The sequence below is a fragment of the Anguilla rostrata genome, chromosome 4 (genome assembly GCF_018555375.3).
Source record: "Anguilla rostrata isolate EN2019 chromosome 4, ASM1855537v3, whole genome shotgun sequence".
NCBI classification, from domain to species: Eukaryota; Metazoa; Chordata; class Actinopteri; order Anguilliformes; family Anguillidae; genus Anguilla; species Anguilla rostrata.
The window spans coordinates 60287540-60307530 of record NC_057936.1 but is presented as its reverse complement, the minus strand read 5'-3'; the positions used below and the strand labels follow the sequence as shown (position 1 = coordinate 60307530).

The 19991-nt window shown below is 46.2% G+C and overlaps 1 protein-coding gene across 4 annotated transcripts in view; it reads left to right on the top strand.

Annotated features, from left to right (window-relative positions):
• Window positions 1–19991, top strand: part of pde1ca (phosphodiesterase 1C, calmodulin-dependent a) — a 134378-nt gene that overhangs the window by 26189 nt on the left and 88198 nt on the right. For all 4 annotated transcript variants that reach the window (XM_064333675.1, XM_064333681.1, XM_064333680.1 and 1 more), the window contains 2 exons: window positions 3996–4046; window positions 5115–5280. In XM_064333675.1, coding sequence (XP_064189745.1) covers window positions 3996–4046; window positions 5115–5280 — 217 coding nt within the window. The remainder of the gene's footprint in view (window positions 1–3995; window positions 4047–5114; window positions 5281–19991) is intronic.

The following is a 19991-nucleotide window of genomic DNA, read 5'->3' as shown; positions in this document are numbered from 1 at the left end:
GATGTGCGGGCCCTGAGTTCCCCCGTGTCGCCCGATGTGCGGGCCCTGAGTTTCCCCGTGTCGCCCGATGTGCGGGCCCTGATTTCCCCCGTGTCGCCCATGTGGGCCTGAATTTCCCCGTGTCGCCCGGTCTGCAGCCTGAGCTCCCCGTGTTGCCCGGGTCCTGCCCAGTCCCGAGTCCTGCTCCCCGTCTGAGTCCAGTCCCGAGTCCTGCGTCCCGTTCTAGTCCTGAGTCCCGTCCTGTTCCTGTCCAGTCCTGTTCTCCCTGAGTCCTGTGTCCGTCCTGTTCCTGTCCAGTCCTGTTCCTGTCGAGTCCTCCCGTTTCCAGCCCCGAGTCCCTCTCCAGCCCCGAGTCCCTCTCCAGCCCCGAGATCCCTTCCTGTCCACTCCAGCCCCGAGTCTTGTCTTGTTCCGTTCCTGTCCAGTCCAGCCCCGAGTCTTGTCTTGTTCCGTTCCTGTCCAGTCCAGCCCCGAGTCTTGTCTTGTTCCGTTCCTGTCCTGTTCCTGCCCCAGTTCTGTGTCCAGTCCCTGTTCCTGTCTGAGTCCTGTTCCCTCGTCAGAGTCCGGTCCAGAGTCTTGTTCCTGTGTTCTGTCCCTGTTCTTGTCTTGTCCAGTCCTGAATCCGGTCTCCAGCCCCACCCTCTGTTGACTCCCTCCCCGGGTCGGCCTCCTGGGACGTCAGGAGCCGTCCCTTGGGGGGGGGGGTACTGTCATGGTCCTGTGTTCCTGTCTGTGTTTCCCTTGTTGGGCCGCCAGATGGCGGCACTTCTGTTTTGTGTCCTGCTCCCCTCCTGTTAATTGTATGATTGTTTCAATTGTCTCGTTATCCCATCATGGTTCCCACCTGTGTCTTGTTATCCCCTCCTTCTGGTTTGATTGTTTTTTGAGTTCACCTGTGTCTTGTTACCCCTTGTCTATTTAAGTTCTCTGTTCCCTTGACTCGGGTGCTGGTTCCTTGCATGTGTTCTGCCTTGTGTTTGTTACCTGACATACATGTACCTGCCTGCTTGTGTTTGTTTCCCGACTGTATGTACCTGCTTGTTCCCTTGTGCTCTGCCTTCCCGTGTTCTGCCCCGCCTGTGTTTTTGAGTTCTTGTTGTTTTCTGTTTCGTTAGATTATTTTTTGAGTTTGTGTTTCACCTGCCTGTATTTTGTTCCTGACTTGTGTTTTTGTCCTTCCCTTGTGCTCTGCCTTCCCGTGTTCTGCCCTGTCTGTGTTTTTGAGTTCCTGTTTTCTGTTTCATTAGATTATTTTTTGAGTTTGTGTTTTAGCCCATTGTGGCCTTGTCTGTTCCTTGTGTGTTCACCTTGTGTTAGTAAAGTCTTTGTTAATTTTCCCTTTTGAGTTTGTGTTTTTTTTTTCCCTCTGCGTTTGGGTCCCCCCTACCCGGACCGTCACACCGTCTGCACAAACCCACCCTCGCACACAATCACACAGCTGAATAGAATTTTATATGAAATAGAATTTTATATTTGAACTATGCACAGGTTTTTCAGCTGGGTCTGCACAGCTGAATTCTGAATCTTGGTGCTTGATGATGATGATAGTTAATCTTTTCTCTTGTCTCATGTCTGGGCTCTACGGAGATTTGGGGGGTGCAGTGCTTAAAGATGGTGCTTGGGGAAGAGAGGGCTGTTTTCCGCTTTGGGGGTTCAGGTCTTTGTCCAGCTGTTTTTCTGCAGCTCTGTAAAGTGTTCTTGTGACGATTTTCTGTAAAAATCACAACACAAATAAATTTGATTTGATTTTATTTGGCTATAAACCACCGTGGTGAGCATTAGGATCACACCAGTGACTCCTGCAGCAACAGAACAGGCCCTGACTGACATTCACTTCCCAAAGTACACCACATCCTGGGGCCTTCACCTACGGAGTCCTGTTTTTTTTTTTTGCAAATGCTAATGTCACAATTGCTGTGATGTCACAGTAGATAGGATGTTAGGATTACGGTGAGGTCACAGTTGCTTTGATGTCACAGCTGGACGGGCAGTGACTGTACCTGTCCCAGGTCCTGGTATTGTGATGTCACAAAGTAAAAATATACTGTGTACATATGGCAGGGGTCATAACAGGCAAACAGTCATGCAGGGATTGTAAATGTCTGTGGATGAAAAAACGAAATAAAATTCTTGTTGTAATAGATAAATAAATAAGTAAATATATAAATAAATAAAGTGGACTGCTGGAGTGGTGCCTGGCTTGGTGCAGGGGGTTCATAAATAGGCTTTAAATCAGATAAATCTGGGTGTGGGTTGGTCAGAGTGTGCTTGTGTCTACCTGCCTGTCGGAGGGGATTACTGTAGGCGACTCTGTATCGATTGTGCCCGTCCCATTTCGGCGCTTTGAATTAAACATCACAGGCTCCGGAATATGATTCTGTCTGCGAATTTCAAAGCCTCCCCAGCCACAGGTGTCAGTTCATCATTATCAATAAGGTTTCAGGCCAGAACCAAGCACCTGCTGGAGGAAATTTTACGCGGGAGTACGAGGGGAGGCCTTTTGCAATTCCAAACGGTATCATAAAAATGTCTAGTTTTATTCTTTAGCAGGTGGGGGGGTGACGGGGTGAGGGGTGGATGGTTGGAATTTATTCGCGCCAAGACCCAAAGATTTACAAACGTGTAGATTGGGTAACGGGAGCTGCGGAATCCGTAGCTATGGAAACGGATTCGCATCGACCCTCCGCTCGTTTCCGTTCGACGAGAGCGTAATGGAAGGTCTCCACTTGAATAAGTCTCTCGCTTTTTTTTCCTCTCCTTTTTTAAAAAGGGAGTGATGTGAAGTTCGCTGAAAAATGTGCATATTTTTTTTAGCATTAAAACCTTTTCTCCTGCGTGACCTTTATTTCTCCTTTGTTCGAATGCTTGAACTGACAAAGCGTTCCTGGATTGATGAACTCACTGACTCATTCGCGCACTGCGTCGGCAGACAAAGAAATCCTCCCCCAGCCCCCGAAAACTACTACTGTCCCCACAAAGGCTTTATTCACTAATGAAAGACCCTCTGCAGTCGTTTTATTCTGGCCTTGAAAGAGTCAGCTCAGCCATTTTCAAAGATGCATGCGCTCTTCATATTTATTAGCCGGAAAATAAGAAAAATTTGGAAAGTATGCCATTTCTAAATCGCTTCTAAGTTAAGAATTGTGTTGCTTTCAGGATAAAAATATTATTTAAAACTCATTTTAAAATTAGTTGAATACATTTAACAGCATATCATTTGTGGTTGCTGGCTCTGCATGTATAATGTAATTTAAAAATGATCATTTAGTATGGGCCTTTAATGGACATTATATTGCACATCTTTAAAGTGTATGAATATGTCGTGAAGAACATTTATGTAAATGCATTCAACCTTTTGGCGTGTGAAACGCATTTGTGAACCCATTCCATGGCTCACTCACTCATTCAGTCACCCACAAACCTCACCACTTTATCACCGACCTGCTCACTAAGTCAAATATTCACTCACGCACCCCCACACCCACAGGCTGAATAGGTGGTGCACACTCATTTAGCCAGGGTAACTGGTGGAAACAATAAACCTGCACATGCACACTAGCCCTCCAGGACTGGAATTGCCCCTGCTGTATATATTTTATGCCCCCACACCCAAGGAAGTTGCCCCACCCTGTGCCCTTCTCATGCTCAACTGCTGATGCTCAGGAGGGGTGGGCCTGGTTAGTACTTAGACAAGAAGCCCTGAGGGAAAACTGTTGGAAGATGTCTCAGTGAACCAGTAGGGGGCGATCTTTCCTCTGGACCCAATAGAAACCCAGCAACACGAGCACTGTGATGGGGACACTGTGCTGTAGAAGTTGCTGTCCCTAAGATGAGACATTAAATTGAGGATATTAACCCGACTCGCTGGGTCCAGTTCCCATGGCACTTTCTATAAGAGTGGGGGAGTTCTTAGAGACTGACTCAGAATTTTGAAGAAACGTTCCGGAAAGCCTGCTCTTGAAAGGCTTAATTAGGTTTCTGTCTTCCTCTTGCAGTTGCAAATGAGACTGGAGGGGCCAATGCTCGGCCAGCTGCCCGCTTTGCACGTGAGTACCCACAATGCCGTTCTCTAACTGCTTCAACCCCCGCCTTAACACCTGTGTTCTGGAACAGACAGCTGAACCTGTGCTACCCAACCCCTGTGCTCCGAAATAAACAGACCATTGAACAACTCATTTGGGAATGCAACGTTTTTGGGTGGAATTTTGATACTTCCAGGTTTTTGAGGCAAGCATCACCTGAAGCCAAACACAAAATCTAGAGCCAAAATGTGAGTGTAGGTCCACTGATGATGAGTGTCATTCCCCTGATAGAACACCTGGATGTCCCAGGGCATCATGGAACCTGTAGTACAGGTTACAGGGTTTCTATTTTCAGTGTTATGCTGCACAGGTTAGATAGCTGTCACCCTTTGCTTTGAGGACTTTGAGGCAGGCCATTACTCTGTGTGTCCACTAGAGGGGGGAACACACCAACTTTATTACCAGAGGAGCTCTTTAACGTCACAAGTCAAATAAGTGAAATTGAAACATATTAATGACACTATTAGCAGGAATGAAAAGTCTAAAATATTTTATGATGACAAATGATTTAATCTTATACTTTTTGTAGAAAAATCATGTCAGCATTTTTAAAAATAGAGGCATATAAATCAAAGTTGGATTTGCTTTGAAGGTGATTGTACCTGCCTTGGTGAGACAGCAGGAGGCAGCACAGAGCCACTTTTGTGCCACTTTGCGGAATGACACCTGAAACATGCATAATATACTTGCATATGCCTTTTCTGGTCACTGATATACTGAAATAAAACAGAATGAATACGCGTGGTTAGTTCCTATGTATCTATGAATTTGGCCCATTAATATTTATGCATTATGACCCTATGATGCAATACAGTTCACTGACAGATGCAATGTGGTATCTCTTGTAGATACAGATATGGTGCCTGACTGGTGCCAGTGTCCTGTGTGGGTGTTTTGTGTTTGGCCAGCTGGGCCTGTATTAGTGACCTGTATTAGTGAGCATGACCCCATCCACTGCCACATCATTAAAGAAAATCTCCAGCACTGCTTAAAAACACTGAGGCTGTGTGACCTTTGACTCCTTGAATCCAGGCTCCAAATCCCAGAATGCCCTGTGGAACGCCATCACGGCGGGGATCGGGATCAAGGACAAGGACAAGCGGGGCATCGTCATCGACCCCCGCCCCCCGGAGGAGATCCTGGCCGACGAGCTTCCCGCCGTGGACGGGCCCGACGCCATGGAGAAGACCGCCATCAGGTCAGAGAGTAGAGCACAGAGCTGTGTGTATACTGTATGATCACAGGCCTGAGAGTAGAGCACAGAGCTGCGTGTATACTGTATGATCACAGGCCTGATAATGGAGCACAGAGCTGTGTGTATACTGTATGATCACAGGTCAGAGAGTAGAGCACAGCTGTGTGTATACTGTATGATCACAGGCCTGATAATGGACCACCACTGTGTGTATACTGTATGATCACAGGCCTGATAATGGAGCACCGCTGTGTGTATACTGTATGATCACAGGCCTGATAATGGAGCACCGCTGTGTGTATACTGTATGATCTCAGGCCTGATAATGGAGCAGAGCTGTGTGTATACTGTATGATCACAGGTCAGAGAGTAGAGCACAGAGCTGTGTGTATACTGTATGATCACAGGCCTGATAATGGAGCACCACTGTGTGTATACTGTATGATCACAGGCCTGATAATGGACCACCACTGTGTGTATACTGTATGATCACAGGCCTGATAATGGAGCACCACTGTGTGTATACTGTATGATCACAGGCCTGATAATGGAGCACCGCTGTGTGTATACTGTATGATCTCAGGCCTGAGAGTAGAGCACAGCTGTGTGTATACTGCATGATCACAGGTCTGAGAGTAGAGCACAGCTGTGTGTATACTGTATGATCACAGGTCTGAGAGTAGAGCACAGCTGTGTGTATACTGCATGATCACAGGCCTGATAGGAGCACAGCTGTGTGTATACTGTATGATCACAGGTCAGAGAGTAGAGCACAGCTGTGTGTATACTGCATGATCACAGGTCTGAGAGTAGAGCACAGCTGTATGTATACTGCATGATCACAGGTCTGAGAGTAGAGCACAGCTGTGTGTATACTGTATGATCACAGGTCTGAGAGTAGAGCACAGCTGTGTGTATACTGCATGATCACAGGTCTGAGAGTAGAGCACAGCTGTGTGTATACTGTATGATCACAGGTCTGAGAGTAGAGCACAGCCGTGTGTATACTGCATGATCACAGGCCTGATAATGGAGCACAGCTGTGTGTATACTGTATGATCACAGGTCTGAGAGTAGAGCACAGCTGTGTGTATACTGTATGATCACAGGTCTGAGAGTGGTGCAGAGGCTGTGTGTATACTGTATGATCACAGGCCTGATAATGGAGCACAGAGCTGTGTGTATACTGTATGATCACAGGCCTGATAATGGAGCACCGCTGTGTGTATACTGTATGATCACAGGCCTGATAATGGAGCACTGCTGTGTGTATACTGTATGATCACAGGCCTGATAATGGAGCACAGCTGTGTGTATACTGTATGATCACAGGCCTGATAATGGAGCACAGCTGTGTGTATACTGTATGATCACAGGTCAGAGAGTAGAGCACAGCTGTGTGTATACTGTATGATCACAGGTCTGAGAGTAGAGCACAGCTGTGTGTATACTGTATGATCACAGGTCTGAGAGTAGAGCACAGCTGTGTGTATACTGTATGATCACTGGTCTGGTAGTGGAGCAGAGCTGTGTGTATAATGTATGATCTAACAGTAAAAGAGACTGTGTGTATACTGTGTGTATACGCACATACTCACGTGCACACACACCCACGCACACACACACACACACACACACACACACACGCATACACACACGGTGGAGTTGGTGTCGAGTTGGAAGCTCTCTCAGTCACTGGCTATGACTGACCGGTGCCAGTGTTGCTGTGTGGGTGTTTTGTGCTTGGCCAGCTGGGCCAACAGTGACCTGTATTAGTGAGCATGACCCCTTTCCACTGCCACGTCATTAAAAATCTCCTGCAGTGCTAAGATGTTGCCGCAGTGTTGCCAAGATGTTGTCACAATGTTGCCGAGATGACGTGGTGTTATGAGGATATTTACCAGCTACCAAAAGGAAAAGACATGACAGCTGTTCAATGTTTGCTGCCTTCTCTGTAATCAGATACACACACACACGCACACACAGACACAGGGTAGGTAAACACGTGCGATTCTTTACAGGATGCTCCGAAAAAAGATTTTTTAGATAAATGTTTTAAAGCCTGTAATTTAGATCAAGTTTTAGCGGCTGAAATGTTTTGAGTATCCTGAGTATTTTTTTTTTTAGGCCGCAGGAACCGTAGATACCATGAAAAACCTTAAAACGTGGATCCAGCAGGCCTCACTTTTAAAAACTGCCAGCGTTCTGTTTGGCGACTGCGGATCGATGTGGTCCGGATCGATGGAGTTCTGAGCTCAGCGCCGTATGATCTGCGAAAGAGATTCCCACTAGAATGCCCTGATAGGATTATTCCAGAGAGGTTTTCTCTTAGATTAGATTCCTCTGGAGTGGACTGCCGCTTTAATTTATTAATTAATTTATTAATTGTCGTGGGGCGACATAGCTCAGGAGGTAAGACCGATTGTCTGGCAGTCGGAGGGTTGCCGGTTCAAACCCCGCCCTGGGCATGTCGAAGTGTCCTTGAGCAAGACACCTAACCCCTAACCCCTAACTGCTCTGGCGAATGAGAGGCATCAATTGTAAAGCGCTTTGGATAAAAGCGCTATATAAATGCAGTCCATTTTACCATTAATTACATTTCTTTTTGTTTTTATTATTTTGCAGAAAAAAATCTACGCAGGCTCGGGGCAGAATGTGAGCTTTGAGGAGTCAAAACATTTTGTCACACGCGTTACATGTAGTAATTCTGTCGTCAGCAGAACGTCATGGCTATCACTCCCCTGTGTTCCTTCACCAAGGAGCTTCTGGCCTCAGTATAATCTCCGTTTTTTCATATCAGCTGGGGTTAGCCAGACGACCGCCCTTCCAATGCATCCGTGTTTCTCCGGTGGTGGTTTAAGTCGGAGATCTGCAGCATTTCTAACGGATTTGAATTCATTTAATTTGCGTGTGCGCGTGTTATACGCATGTAATGCACGTGTAATACACATGTAGTACCGTTTCCTCGCTTTTTTTGGTATGGTTTATGCCTCTGTGGCACCTGTGAAACAGCCTGCACCTCCACCAGAATCTTATATTCTTAGTTGCATTTATTTAGGAGCTCTGCATTTTGTGTTTTTTGTTTTGTCGCAAGGTATGTTTGAGTGCATTTTTTGCCAATTCCAAGTTTCAGTCTTAACATACGGAATGGTGATTACTGGTGATTTTAGCCTCCCTGTGGGTTCTAGCCAATAAGGGGGAGAATGGCCTGTGGCGTTGGTTTATTGGTTGTTACAAACATACATTGTGATTGGTGGAGCGTCTCTCTGCGCAGTGTTCTTCCAGTAAACTGACATCAGGACTGTTTTATACCCACTTCATTATTATTCCTAGTGGAAATGAGGAACTAGGACTCATTAATGAGTGTGTGTGTGTGTGTGTGTTTGCCGGGGGGGCTGAGGGGGGTGGGCCTTTTTCCTGTTGAGCACCGGTAGGATTGAAGCTCATATTTTTCATAGCACGTTCTCTTCGTGTTTGATTGCCCTTTTAAAAATATCAGGCGACGTCATCAAGTTCTGGAAAACCGGAGACCCTGTCCTTCAGCAATGCTGCTCTCGAAGTGTGTGTGCGTGCGTGCTTGTAGAGAGAGAGAGAGAGAGATGGAGGGAGAGAGAGAGAGGGAAAGCGAGAGAGTGTGAAAGAGAGAATGAGAGAGAGAGAGCGCGTGATAGAGGGGGGGAGAGAGTGAGAGAGAGAGATGGAGGGAGAGAGAGAGAGGGAAAGCGAGAGAGTGTGAGAGAGAGAGAGGGAAAGTGATAGAGAGAGGGAAAACGAGAGAGTGTGAAAGAGAGAATGAGAGAGAGAGAGAGAGAGAGTGATAGAGAGAGAGAGCAGTAGCTGTTAATTTGGCAGTGCGTCAGGGTAATAAGTCACTCAGCACTTGGGAGTGGGTATAGGGAGGTTCACAGTCACCTTGGGCGACACACTGCACTTAAAATATCTCGTCTCCACAAAAGCCCTCCGATCCCGGAGCGGGGGGCCTGCGGGCGAAACGGGAAAGCCGCCTGGAGCGCCGGAATGGGACCGGAATGCCACAGGTCGGATTTCTGGCGGAATATTGGGGGGCTCACGGCGGCAGACCCGCGCTGCTGGGGGGTTGGCAGAAGGCTCTCAGGGTGAACATTCCGGAAGCCAATTTTAATAATTGAAACATTACCAGAATATCTCACATGGTCTCGTTCCTTGGGTCCCAAACTCGGTCCTGCACACCCCCCGCCACTGCCCCCCCCCCCACCCCCCCGCCCCGCCATGCCACCCCCGATATGCTGGCTTCCGCTTTTTTCCACAATTGCAATCTATGAATTTTAACGAGCTGTTAATTTGGCTGTGCATGCCATGAAGAACAAATATATTCATACTGTGCTTATTGTGCTATATTGCAGACAGTCCCATAAAAGAGGTAACAGTGTTTTTTTTTTTTGATTAAATGAAAGACTGAGGTTAATCAATAGACGTCTAATTAGGTTGCCGAACACGTGTTTCATTTCCTTAAATTTATTAACACGATGCAGGTTTGGCTCGTTATCATTTGCTTTGTCTCTGAATTCGTCATTCCAGATGGTCCATTTTAGTGGCCAGGTGTCCATTCTTTCACCAATTAGAAGCCCATTGATTCACCCCAGTGTTTAATTTGATCAGTTAAAAATAATCTACCTGCGATGCAATATAGCGCAATAAAGTGCAATATGAACACGGGAAGTTTCACGGCACGCAGAGCTATTTTCGGACATAATGTGGCTTAACGGGATAAATAATGTCTCTGAACGCGAAAACCGCCTAATTAAGAAAGATGAACGGCTTGTTCAAATTCCAGGATTGCAATTGTGGTGGGAACAGTGGCTTTAATCTGAAGGTAATCTGAGTTCTGTAGTACCGTTGGAATGAATTGCCCTGTTTCAATAAAAAAAAGATTTTTGATACATTAATCAGGAACAGTTTTGGGGACGGGCACCACATCCAGGCAAACCCAAAAGCTGGGCCCAAGTTGTGAGTCTAGGGCCAGTGATAATGGGCTTAATTAGACCGCCCAGCCATCTGGGCATCTGTTATACAGCTCCACAGCCACCTGTGTAAGGGGCCAAATAAACAATTTACTAATAAGGTGTTAACACTTAATCACATTTTAAAATTTAACATTAGCATAGGGATATATTGTGGGTACTGAATTACCCCCACCCTTAAATCCCCCCAACAGTATCTTACATACCCCCACCTACATGCCCCCTACCCCTGGCTACATGCCCCTACCCCTGCCTACATGCCTCTTACCCCTGCCTACGTGCCTCCTACCCCTTCCTACATGCCCCTTTCTGTGGCTACATACCCTCTACCCCCCACATGACTTCTAAACCCCTCCCTCGTTACCCCGTATCCCCTCTTATATGCTGCCGCCCCGCCCGCCCCCCATGTATTTATAGAAGCCTGTAAAGGGCACAGTCTCCTCTTCAACTTCCAGGAAGTGAGCTGAACAAGGGTTTATGGTTCTGTGATATGAGAGAAAGAAAGAGAGAGAGAGAGAGAGAGAGACTTTTAAACTTTTAATAATGAGCCAAAGATACCCACAAATCCCCAGTATTGACACACACCAAAAAACTAAAACACAAAGCCACACAAAAAATAGGCAGAGAGAGAAAGAGCCAAAGGAATGTTCACCACAGAATGCTTCTATGTTTTTCCTACCAAATAAATATTTAGCTCACGCCTTAGAAATGCAGCGTTTCCAAACAGAATCACTTTCAGAACTGAGTGAAATAGCCAATCTGTTTGTGTGATAGAGGATCTGCAGTGACTCTGAGTGTGTGCATATGAACGTGTGTCTGTGTGCACTTGTGTTCGCGTGTGTGTGTGCATGCATGCTCATGCATACAGTGTCTCCTGCATATTAAATGTAATTTTATCAACATGAATCCAGTTATGTGATACCTTGTGCTTCTGCGTGATTGCATTTAGAGAGATGCAGTACACCATAATCAAAAATCAACAATATTACTTATTTACACCTATTTAAAATCACTCAAAATGCAATAACAATTGCCACAGTGGTGAACATTCATTTTCCAGTTCATTCATTTTTATTCTGTTGTCATTTAATAATTTAATATTTTATTTGGTTTAGCGACCCAATAAAAATGATTGCAACACAAATAAATTTGAATGATGGATCTGTAGAAGGGAGAGCAGAACCCTCCCCCCTCCCAGTCCTGCCAGGGGGGTAAGTGAGAACCATCCGTGCGTCAGTGCGCTTGTTTTCATTTGCCCTTTTTACGTAGGTGTTATGGTGGGGGGGCTGAGTGACAGGTTTAGCTCCAAGAGCTGTGGGGTGAAGGGGGGCGTGGGGGTGGGTTGGGGGAGATGACATCACAATCTCCTGAACCCCTCTGTCCCATATGAAATGGCATTAAAATGAGAAAAGATTATTATAATTTTTTTTTTTTTTAATGAAAGACAAGATCCCATGAACCCCAAGATGCTTCACTTTCAGACCGTGGCGTCAGTGAGCTCTCTCAGGACGTGATTGGCCGATGGGTAAGGGTTTTGGGCCTGTCCAGTTAGCCTGGAGTTTTGTGACCTGAACCGTGCTGATTGGTCCCTGACACTGAGCGATGGTCGCCGATAGACAAATGTGGGCTCGGCAGCGGAATCCGATCACATGACCGATCACACTCACCCGCCACCCTCCACCTCCCATCCCCACCACTTAACCCCCACCACTCACCAACACCTCCCATCCCCGCCTCTCACCCTCCCACCAGACATTGATAGAGGAGGACAGACAAGCAGATGGGAAAGCGGGATACACAAACAAACAAACAAACTAGCAAAAAAAAATCTGGAAACCGTCAGGTATGTGGAATGTGAGCAGCAGAAGCGACAGCTGTTCTGGTGTCCCTGTGAGTGGGCATGTATCGGACCCCCCCCCTGTCAGCGTCAGCTCCCGGCCCGCCAGGATTCTGGTCATCGGCGCGCCAGCGGTCTGTTAGCCACAGGACCGCCTGCCCGCCAAACTGTTTTACATTCTCTCTACTGCTCGTCCTTCACCGCGGCTACCTCACCCCAACCGTCCGCTAGCTGAGGCGTGCGCAAAGAACCACCTGTTCAAAAATACAGTGTGTGTGTGTGTGTGTGTGTGTGTGTGAGTGTGCGCGTGTATGTGTGTGTGTGCATGCGTACACGTCTGTGTATGTGTGTGCGTGTGTATCTGTGTGTGTGTGTGCATGTGTGTGTGTGTGTGTATATGTGTGTGTGTGTGTGTGTGTGCATGTGTGTTCGTGTGTGTGTATGTGTGTGTGTGTGCGTACGTGCGTGTGTGTGTGTGCATGTGCATGTGTATGTGTGCATGTCTGTGTGAGCGCGCGGTCTTGCAGGAGTCACAGACTAGCTTAAGACTGGATGGGGAGAGCTGTGTTTGAGTCTCTGACTGTCTCACATTAAACAACCTTCAGAGGCGGTGTTCAGTCACGCTGCGTACAGGACTGGGGATTCTTAGGGATTTTTCTTAAGACCTTTAAAGCTGCAACTTCTTGACTAAAAATCCTGTAGAGTATGCTAGGCACAACTCAAAGCAAACTCTCACCTTTACTTTTGAAAAGAAAATATGCAGAACTTAGTTGAGATGAGCATTCACAAGTAATTCCTCAGAATTACCAAATAATACCCTTCACATAAAAACCAGGATGTACCCCTTCTATTTTGGTGTCATGCCCTTCATGAACATTACCTACCAAAATTTTTCAAGAACCAATCCACTACGAGACTGCCGTCCACAGGCACTACTGGAAAATCAAGCATGTAAAGCATCTACCTTGATTGGGTGAGATCTCAACCTTCAATGCCCCCCCCCCCCCGCCCTTCGTTGAGCCCAAATGGTGTGTGCAAATGAATTTGAGCACAAGTTGGGGTCGAGGGAACAGAGCAAGTGTAAACTGATAGCGATGAGAATCTCAGCAGTACGTAGATGTTCTTTTGGCATAAGATGCCTGAATGGATACTGTAAACAAATCTATTCCGATTCATCTGGGAGTCCATGTTTGTTTATGGCACAGAAGCGGTGCTCTGAGAAACCTCTTTTAAAAAAAAGACCCTGAGGGGGATGCATTCTTCCCCTTTCACACTCCAGAAAAACAAAAATATTCATTACGATGATCTGACATGATGGTAGGGCAGCATTACCTTAAGCAAAAAAGAAAGAATTTTTTATTTTTCTGCATAAAAATTGTTGTGACAGAAAGGGGGGGGGGGGGGAAACGAACGAAACCAAGCTAGCGGACTTTGTGCTAACTTGCGGCGTTTGTGTGAATTTGCGCTCGGGGACGCGCCTGGTGGATGTTTGCGCTGTGAAGCGAGTCACCCACACTGAGGGGCAAGTTCACGCGAGGCCTCTCTGCCTGTCAGGAACACACACATCTTCATATTGCAATGAACTTTAAATAAATCTGTGTGATACGACCTTTGGAACTTGCTGTCCTTGCGCTTTTTTTTTATTTTGCTTTTTTTTCTTATTCTTTATTATTATTAGTTTTTCTTTTTCAAACCGTAGAGTTTTCCCAATCCCCGGGATCAGGAGTTACAGCATTATCCATCTCACCTCCTGCGTCCCGAAAACCATTCAGGGCGGGACATGCACCACTCTCCCGAATTATTTCTCTTTTCTTTGTTCTACTCTCTCTTCTTTCCCGTTGGTAACATACCTTGGCCCTTTGCTTGGCCAGTCCGCTCCCCCTTGGTTTCGTGCGTGCTGCGGTTTTGAAAACATAGACCCTTTAACATCTGGAGCCTTTAACATCTGGATTCTTTAACCCCTGGGGCCCTTCCCACCTGGAGCCTTTCTCACATGTCCAGCTTTTATTGTTTTCTGCTCATAAGCCAAAAAATAAATAAATAAATAAATGTTCCCTCATCCCTGGGTGGAGGCTGGCCGTAATTAGCCAGCTGGGTACCTTGACGAGGACAGAGGCCTTTGTGACGAAGCTGGCTGTGGGAGACTCGTTAGTGGAGCGCGTGGAGGTGATGAAAAAGTGGGAGGGGGGGGGGGGCAGGGGGAGGAAGAGATAATGACCTGTGATTATGAGATCTGCCGGAGAGTGTTTTCACCCAGGGACTCAGGGTCTCACCTGCTCTGCACCATAACCGTGTGGGGAATAGACACAGCCAGCTCTCCAGCCGTGCATATTTGTGAATGCGTAGTTGTACGTGGGTCTTTTTTAATGTGTGTACGGTAGGTCTTTTTTTAATGCGTGTATGATTATGTAAAGCCTGGCTGTCCAAACCTGTTCCTGGAGGTCGACCATCTACCACACCTCATTCAACAGCCAGCGATCTGGTTTCACTGCTAATTAGTAGAACTGGGTGTGCCAAATTAGGGTTGAAATGAAACCCTACAGGACATTCATTAAATCTCCAGGAACAGTGTTGGGCAGCCCTGCTCGAGCCGTTGAGTGAGGTGGGGCTTTGTTAGGGTTGGAGCGAAAACACACGGGACGATAGATCTCCAGGAAAAAGGGTTGGGCAGCCCTGCTGTACGGGATGACAGCGTAGTACAATGGTTTGGGGACTGCGCTTGCAACACAGAGGCTGTAGGTTCAACTGCCAGCTGGTGTATAGCCACTGTGCCCCCGAGGAAGGTCTACTGAACATGAATCACTTCTTAAAATGTCTCATTGTATAAATTATATTTATCTAAAATAGCAATATTCACCTAAGGCTATTCTGCACCATAGTTGTAGTGAACAGGTTTGGATCCCCTGGTGAACCTTTCTCACTGAGTTTCATATTAAATATATACTTGGCAAGGAGGCAAGACTGCCCCCCAGCAGATACAGCTTTAAGTAACACCAATGCTAATTTAAAAGATATTTAAAAGATAATTAAAATTAATATTTAACATTGTTTGTCCTTAAGCTCTAGTGTAATTTGAGGAAAGGAGAGCATTTGTAAAGCAGTTTGAGACCTGCAGAGAAAACTGCCAGATTTAATGGATCTGTACGTGTTTCCAATGAATTATGACCTTTATTTAACCAGTCAGGCAAACTGAGCTCTTATTTGTCAATAAGATCCCAGATACCAGACAATTATGGGTCAAATGACGGTCATTTATGGCAATGGAAAATGGCAAGTCTGTTATGGGCCAGAAGTGGTCCACATGCAACCAACATAAGGTTTGTGCGACATTCCAATTTTGAGCCAAACTGGCCCAACTAGTAACCAGTCACATTTAACGTTTATCATGGCACTTGGATTCTGGGCCAAACGTGGTCCAAGCGCATCTCACACCTGAGACACGGGCTCATCGAGGCTATGCTGTGGCTGCGTTCTGGCAGCCAGATTCGGACGGGTTCATCGCCGTCGTTCCATGGCGCTATATGGGCCAACTGAAGTGGTTAATGTGGGCCAGCACTGGGCCGTCTCTCAGTTGCTGCAGTATCAGTGATGTGGGCAATGATAAGGTGCCAAAATGCAGAAAATAAGCTTTGTGGGGACTAGAACTGGAACACTGGGGTTAATACCCCCCCCCCCCCCCCACACACACACACACATACACAAATGCTTCGAAAATCACATGCACACACACTCACATACACACATTTACACACACACACTTGCATACACACACGCACGCGCACACACACACACACACACACATATATATACACATACACACATGCACGCAAACACCTGCACACACATACACACACACATTCAGGTACTTTACAATAAGCTTCCACAGACTTTGCATGCATCTCCAGTATTTTGCTGGGAGGGTTCATTGGTAAAATTGATTAAGCTGGTTATTTTTCTTTGCCTGAAAAGCCTCATTGATTGGCATCGCTGACATGTTTAAAGCTGCAGTAATTACACCCTTCTGTCAGCCGTGACCCTCCAATTTTCATTAAGATTCGGTGGCAGCCTTATTGATCCCGGTGAGAGCAGATACCGCGAGGAGCCAATCATGTTCATGGAGTCCAGTCTTAACAATTGTAACGACTCAACTAAACAGTTGAATGTGTCTATAATAACATTAGATACACAGTGAATGACTGCACGTGACCGGAACTAAATTGTATGTACAGTAGGCCAGTGATAGGTGTGATTATGATTTGATTGTATTTGTAGCGACTGTGAAAGGATGTGACTTTAATCGGCTTAGAAGTACAGTTTATGAACGGGGATTCCAATTTGATTGTATGCCCAGATAATGGCTGGATGTGACCATTATGAGGTTAATAAGTAAAGTTAATGAGTGGGCGTGATTATTATTAGATTATATGTGAAGAAAATCACTGGATTTGACAGTGTACAAGAGTTTCCTATCTTTATATTAGTCAATTTGGTATTTGCAACGTCCTCATCTGCTTATCTGTTTTTTGCTTCAATTCTTTTTATTCTATAGAATTTTATATTTGGGTTGGAAGCGGTGCAGTATAATGGTCAGGGGTTGCATGTTTGAATCTCTGCAGGGATACAGCAGTTTTGTGGGCTGGAAGAGATGTGGATAGGCTCTATGGTTCATCCCACGCCATGAAACAGACTCTTCACCGCACGAAGAACAGAGTTTCTGGAAGATATCCGACCGGTTAAATTTCGGTGAAATTCGGGATGTGTAGGTCACGAGCGGTCGTTGTCAACATGTGTACTCCTGGAAACTTCCACGCGCTCCCGGGCCACGCCTGTGACCGGGGTTTTCTGGACTTCCGAAACATGGCCTCTGCCTCTGCTCTGAAATCTCACAGCCTGCCCCGGGACGTGGACGGCCGCGTCCGGTAACTTATGGCGAGTGCCTGGACGAGGACGCCACCGCGCGCATCGTCCGTTTGCGACACGGACACTAAGGCTTCCGACATCGACACGCGCCGCACGCCGCACGCGGCAGGAGATGTTTCCATTTTCGGATCTTTGTCCGCCCTCCGTAAATCCACCTTTCTCCACACGGTGTTTACCGCACAGTCCCTGTTCTGCGGCCACCTCCCGTGCACTGGATTCCATTACCGACTCAATTACAACCCATGAATTTTGTAACGAGCTGTTAATTACCCCCTAATTAGACACTTGTAATGTGTGCTGTGGGACGGTTTTGCCCTTTTAAGACCACATTATGCCAGAGCAGGCTGTTGGCTGGCTCAAATAAGCATGTCACATTCTCCTCCTTTCAATCCGTTAGAAGGACTAATGCTTAAATTTGGTGTGCTACGTGGTAAACGATTCCTTTAGAAAAAGAGGCTCAGCTTTTTAATTGATCCGGGTGAAGTCAGCTAGGTGCTAATGGCTGAAAGTGTGGACATTGGGTCACTGAAACGAAACCATGCGTGAAAAAACGAACAACCCAAAGTGAATAGGCAGGAGCCAAACAGATGTTTGAGGGGACAATTATGGAAAAAATTGCAGGTTTTTGAACAGGATTAACTGGTGGATTGGCTGGCTTCGGGCACAGCCAATGAGCAGCTTTTACCCCATTGTGACCTCACAGCAAATGATCTCTGATAGGGTCAGGGTGGGGGTGGTCGGTAGGAGGATTTCAGACCAACCAGGCCCAATCAGAACTCCCCTCCCTCCACCATGTCCCAAATGATCTTCAACTGTTCACCCCGGTGAACTGCACTCTGGGATAGCACCCTTGGGAGCCCTACAACTTCTTCACGCCTCTGTGTGACATTTGAGGTGATTTTTTAAGTTGCGTCCCCCCGCCCTGCATGGAAGACTTGGACAAGGGTTAGCAGGAGGTCACGGGCCACTGAGGAAGGGGGGACAAAAAAAGTCATAGAAATTAGGATGTCCGGATGAACAAACTGCCCAAATAATGAGGAGAGGGATAAGGAAGGAACCATTAGAAGTTAACAACAAAATATACAGAATGAGTGATAAAGTACATAAATGTATAAATAAATAAATAAATAAATAAATACAAGATTCAGAATGTGTTCTTAGATGTGAAATCACTCTGATGGTGGTCAGTATGACAGGAAGCCTTTGAGGGAGTGAGATTTAGAGCAGTGCCTTCTGGGGGCTTCCCTGCTGGGGACAATTTGGCTTTGGCTCAAAAGGGCTTCAGTCACCTGGACCCTAACTGATCTCAGAGAAAGGGCAAATTTACACACACACATACACACACACACGCACGCACGCACGCACGCACACACACACACACATACACATGCATCCACACACGCACACACATGCATCGACATACATACACACACACACACACGCACAAACGTCAGTGGTAAAATCCCTCTTGGGTCTAGCGATGACATCATCGCCACTGCACCACCCAGCCAACCAATAAAAAAAAAGGCCAAAGATGTCAGCCAATCAACGATGCCTTGAAGTAGTCATTTTAGTCATTTAGTCGGTTCCAGACCTTTGCTGGGTCCTGGGTCCTGGGTCCTGATAGCACGGTAGGAAAGCAGTGAAGCACTGTGGCCCACATTTATATGATAAAGGGCAGGTAATCCAGGTGTTTGAGGAGCAGGAGACCATTGCTAATATTCCCCATCTGACACTATCTGTTCCACAGCTGCACAGGGCAGCCTTCATCTTAAATTGCCCATCAGAGACACTGAGGAGTGGCACCTGCTCAACAGCTCAGCAGCCCAGACAATAAGATATGGTAAATGGCGAATGGACTGCATTTATATTGCGCATTTTCCAGCAACCACTGCACAAAGCGCTTTACAGTGAATGTCTCTCGTTCACCCATTTGCACACAAACTTTGTACACATAGCTGTTTTGCGCGCATCACGGGTTTGCACATATATTGAGTCTGTACGTATGCTTTCCGTATGGCGAAGGATACGGGTGAAGCAGGTAATCACTCATAAGTGATCGCATTGTCCTCCCTCGTCTTCGGCTCTCCGTCAGGCTGTAAATTATACAAGAGGTGGGGGGGCTGGGGGGGGGTGGGGGGGGGGGGTGTCACCCAACACCACCGTTCCTCCGGCCAAAATTTGAAAAGACAAGCATGACCCTGATTGTTAGCGAAAGGACGCAGCGGGTTTAAAGCATTAATATTGCACAAGGTCAATGAGAACCTTAATGAGCTTCCTGCATTCTGTTTTTTTTTTTTTTGTCATGCATGATTCAAACTACATACTTAGCATCTTCTTCACAGCATTTACTGTGTTACAGATTAAAACAAGGTACTTACAATCCTCTTTACAGCGCTCACTGTAATATAGAACAGCACTCGAAAATGGATGTTGGCATTGAACCCCTTTAATTATATACATATTTTTCCACACTTTGTTGAATCTGTTCTGTAGGGGAGTGCATATAATTTTAAATGTTTCAAGGTTTTCATAAGCCTCAGAATGAATGCATGTCCCAAAGTTTTTAAAAAAATTATTTTTCATTTTTTTAATTTCCTGCCAAAAAAGTATCATCTTTGCATGGGAAACAGAGTGAAATTTAGTTTTTCTTGGTAACATTCCAGATTTGGTTTCAGTGACTGAACAATATGAATTATTTTTTAATGAACGGCAAAAATATTCTGGACTAATCCATCAGGGCAGGTAGACAGGCCGATGTTAGATTAGCTTTTTCAGAAATGCTGATTAATAATGCACAGGTTTCTCTCTCAGTATCTCTGTCTCTCTCCCCCCTCTTTTTCTCCCTTTCTTTCTCTCTCCCTCTTTTCTCCTCTTTCTCTCTCGTATTTTTCTTTTCGCTCTGATTTTCCTGAATGTCTCTCCTAAACTTGTTGTTGCTGTCTTAGTTGCTGTCT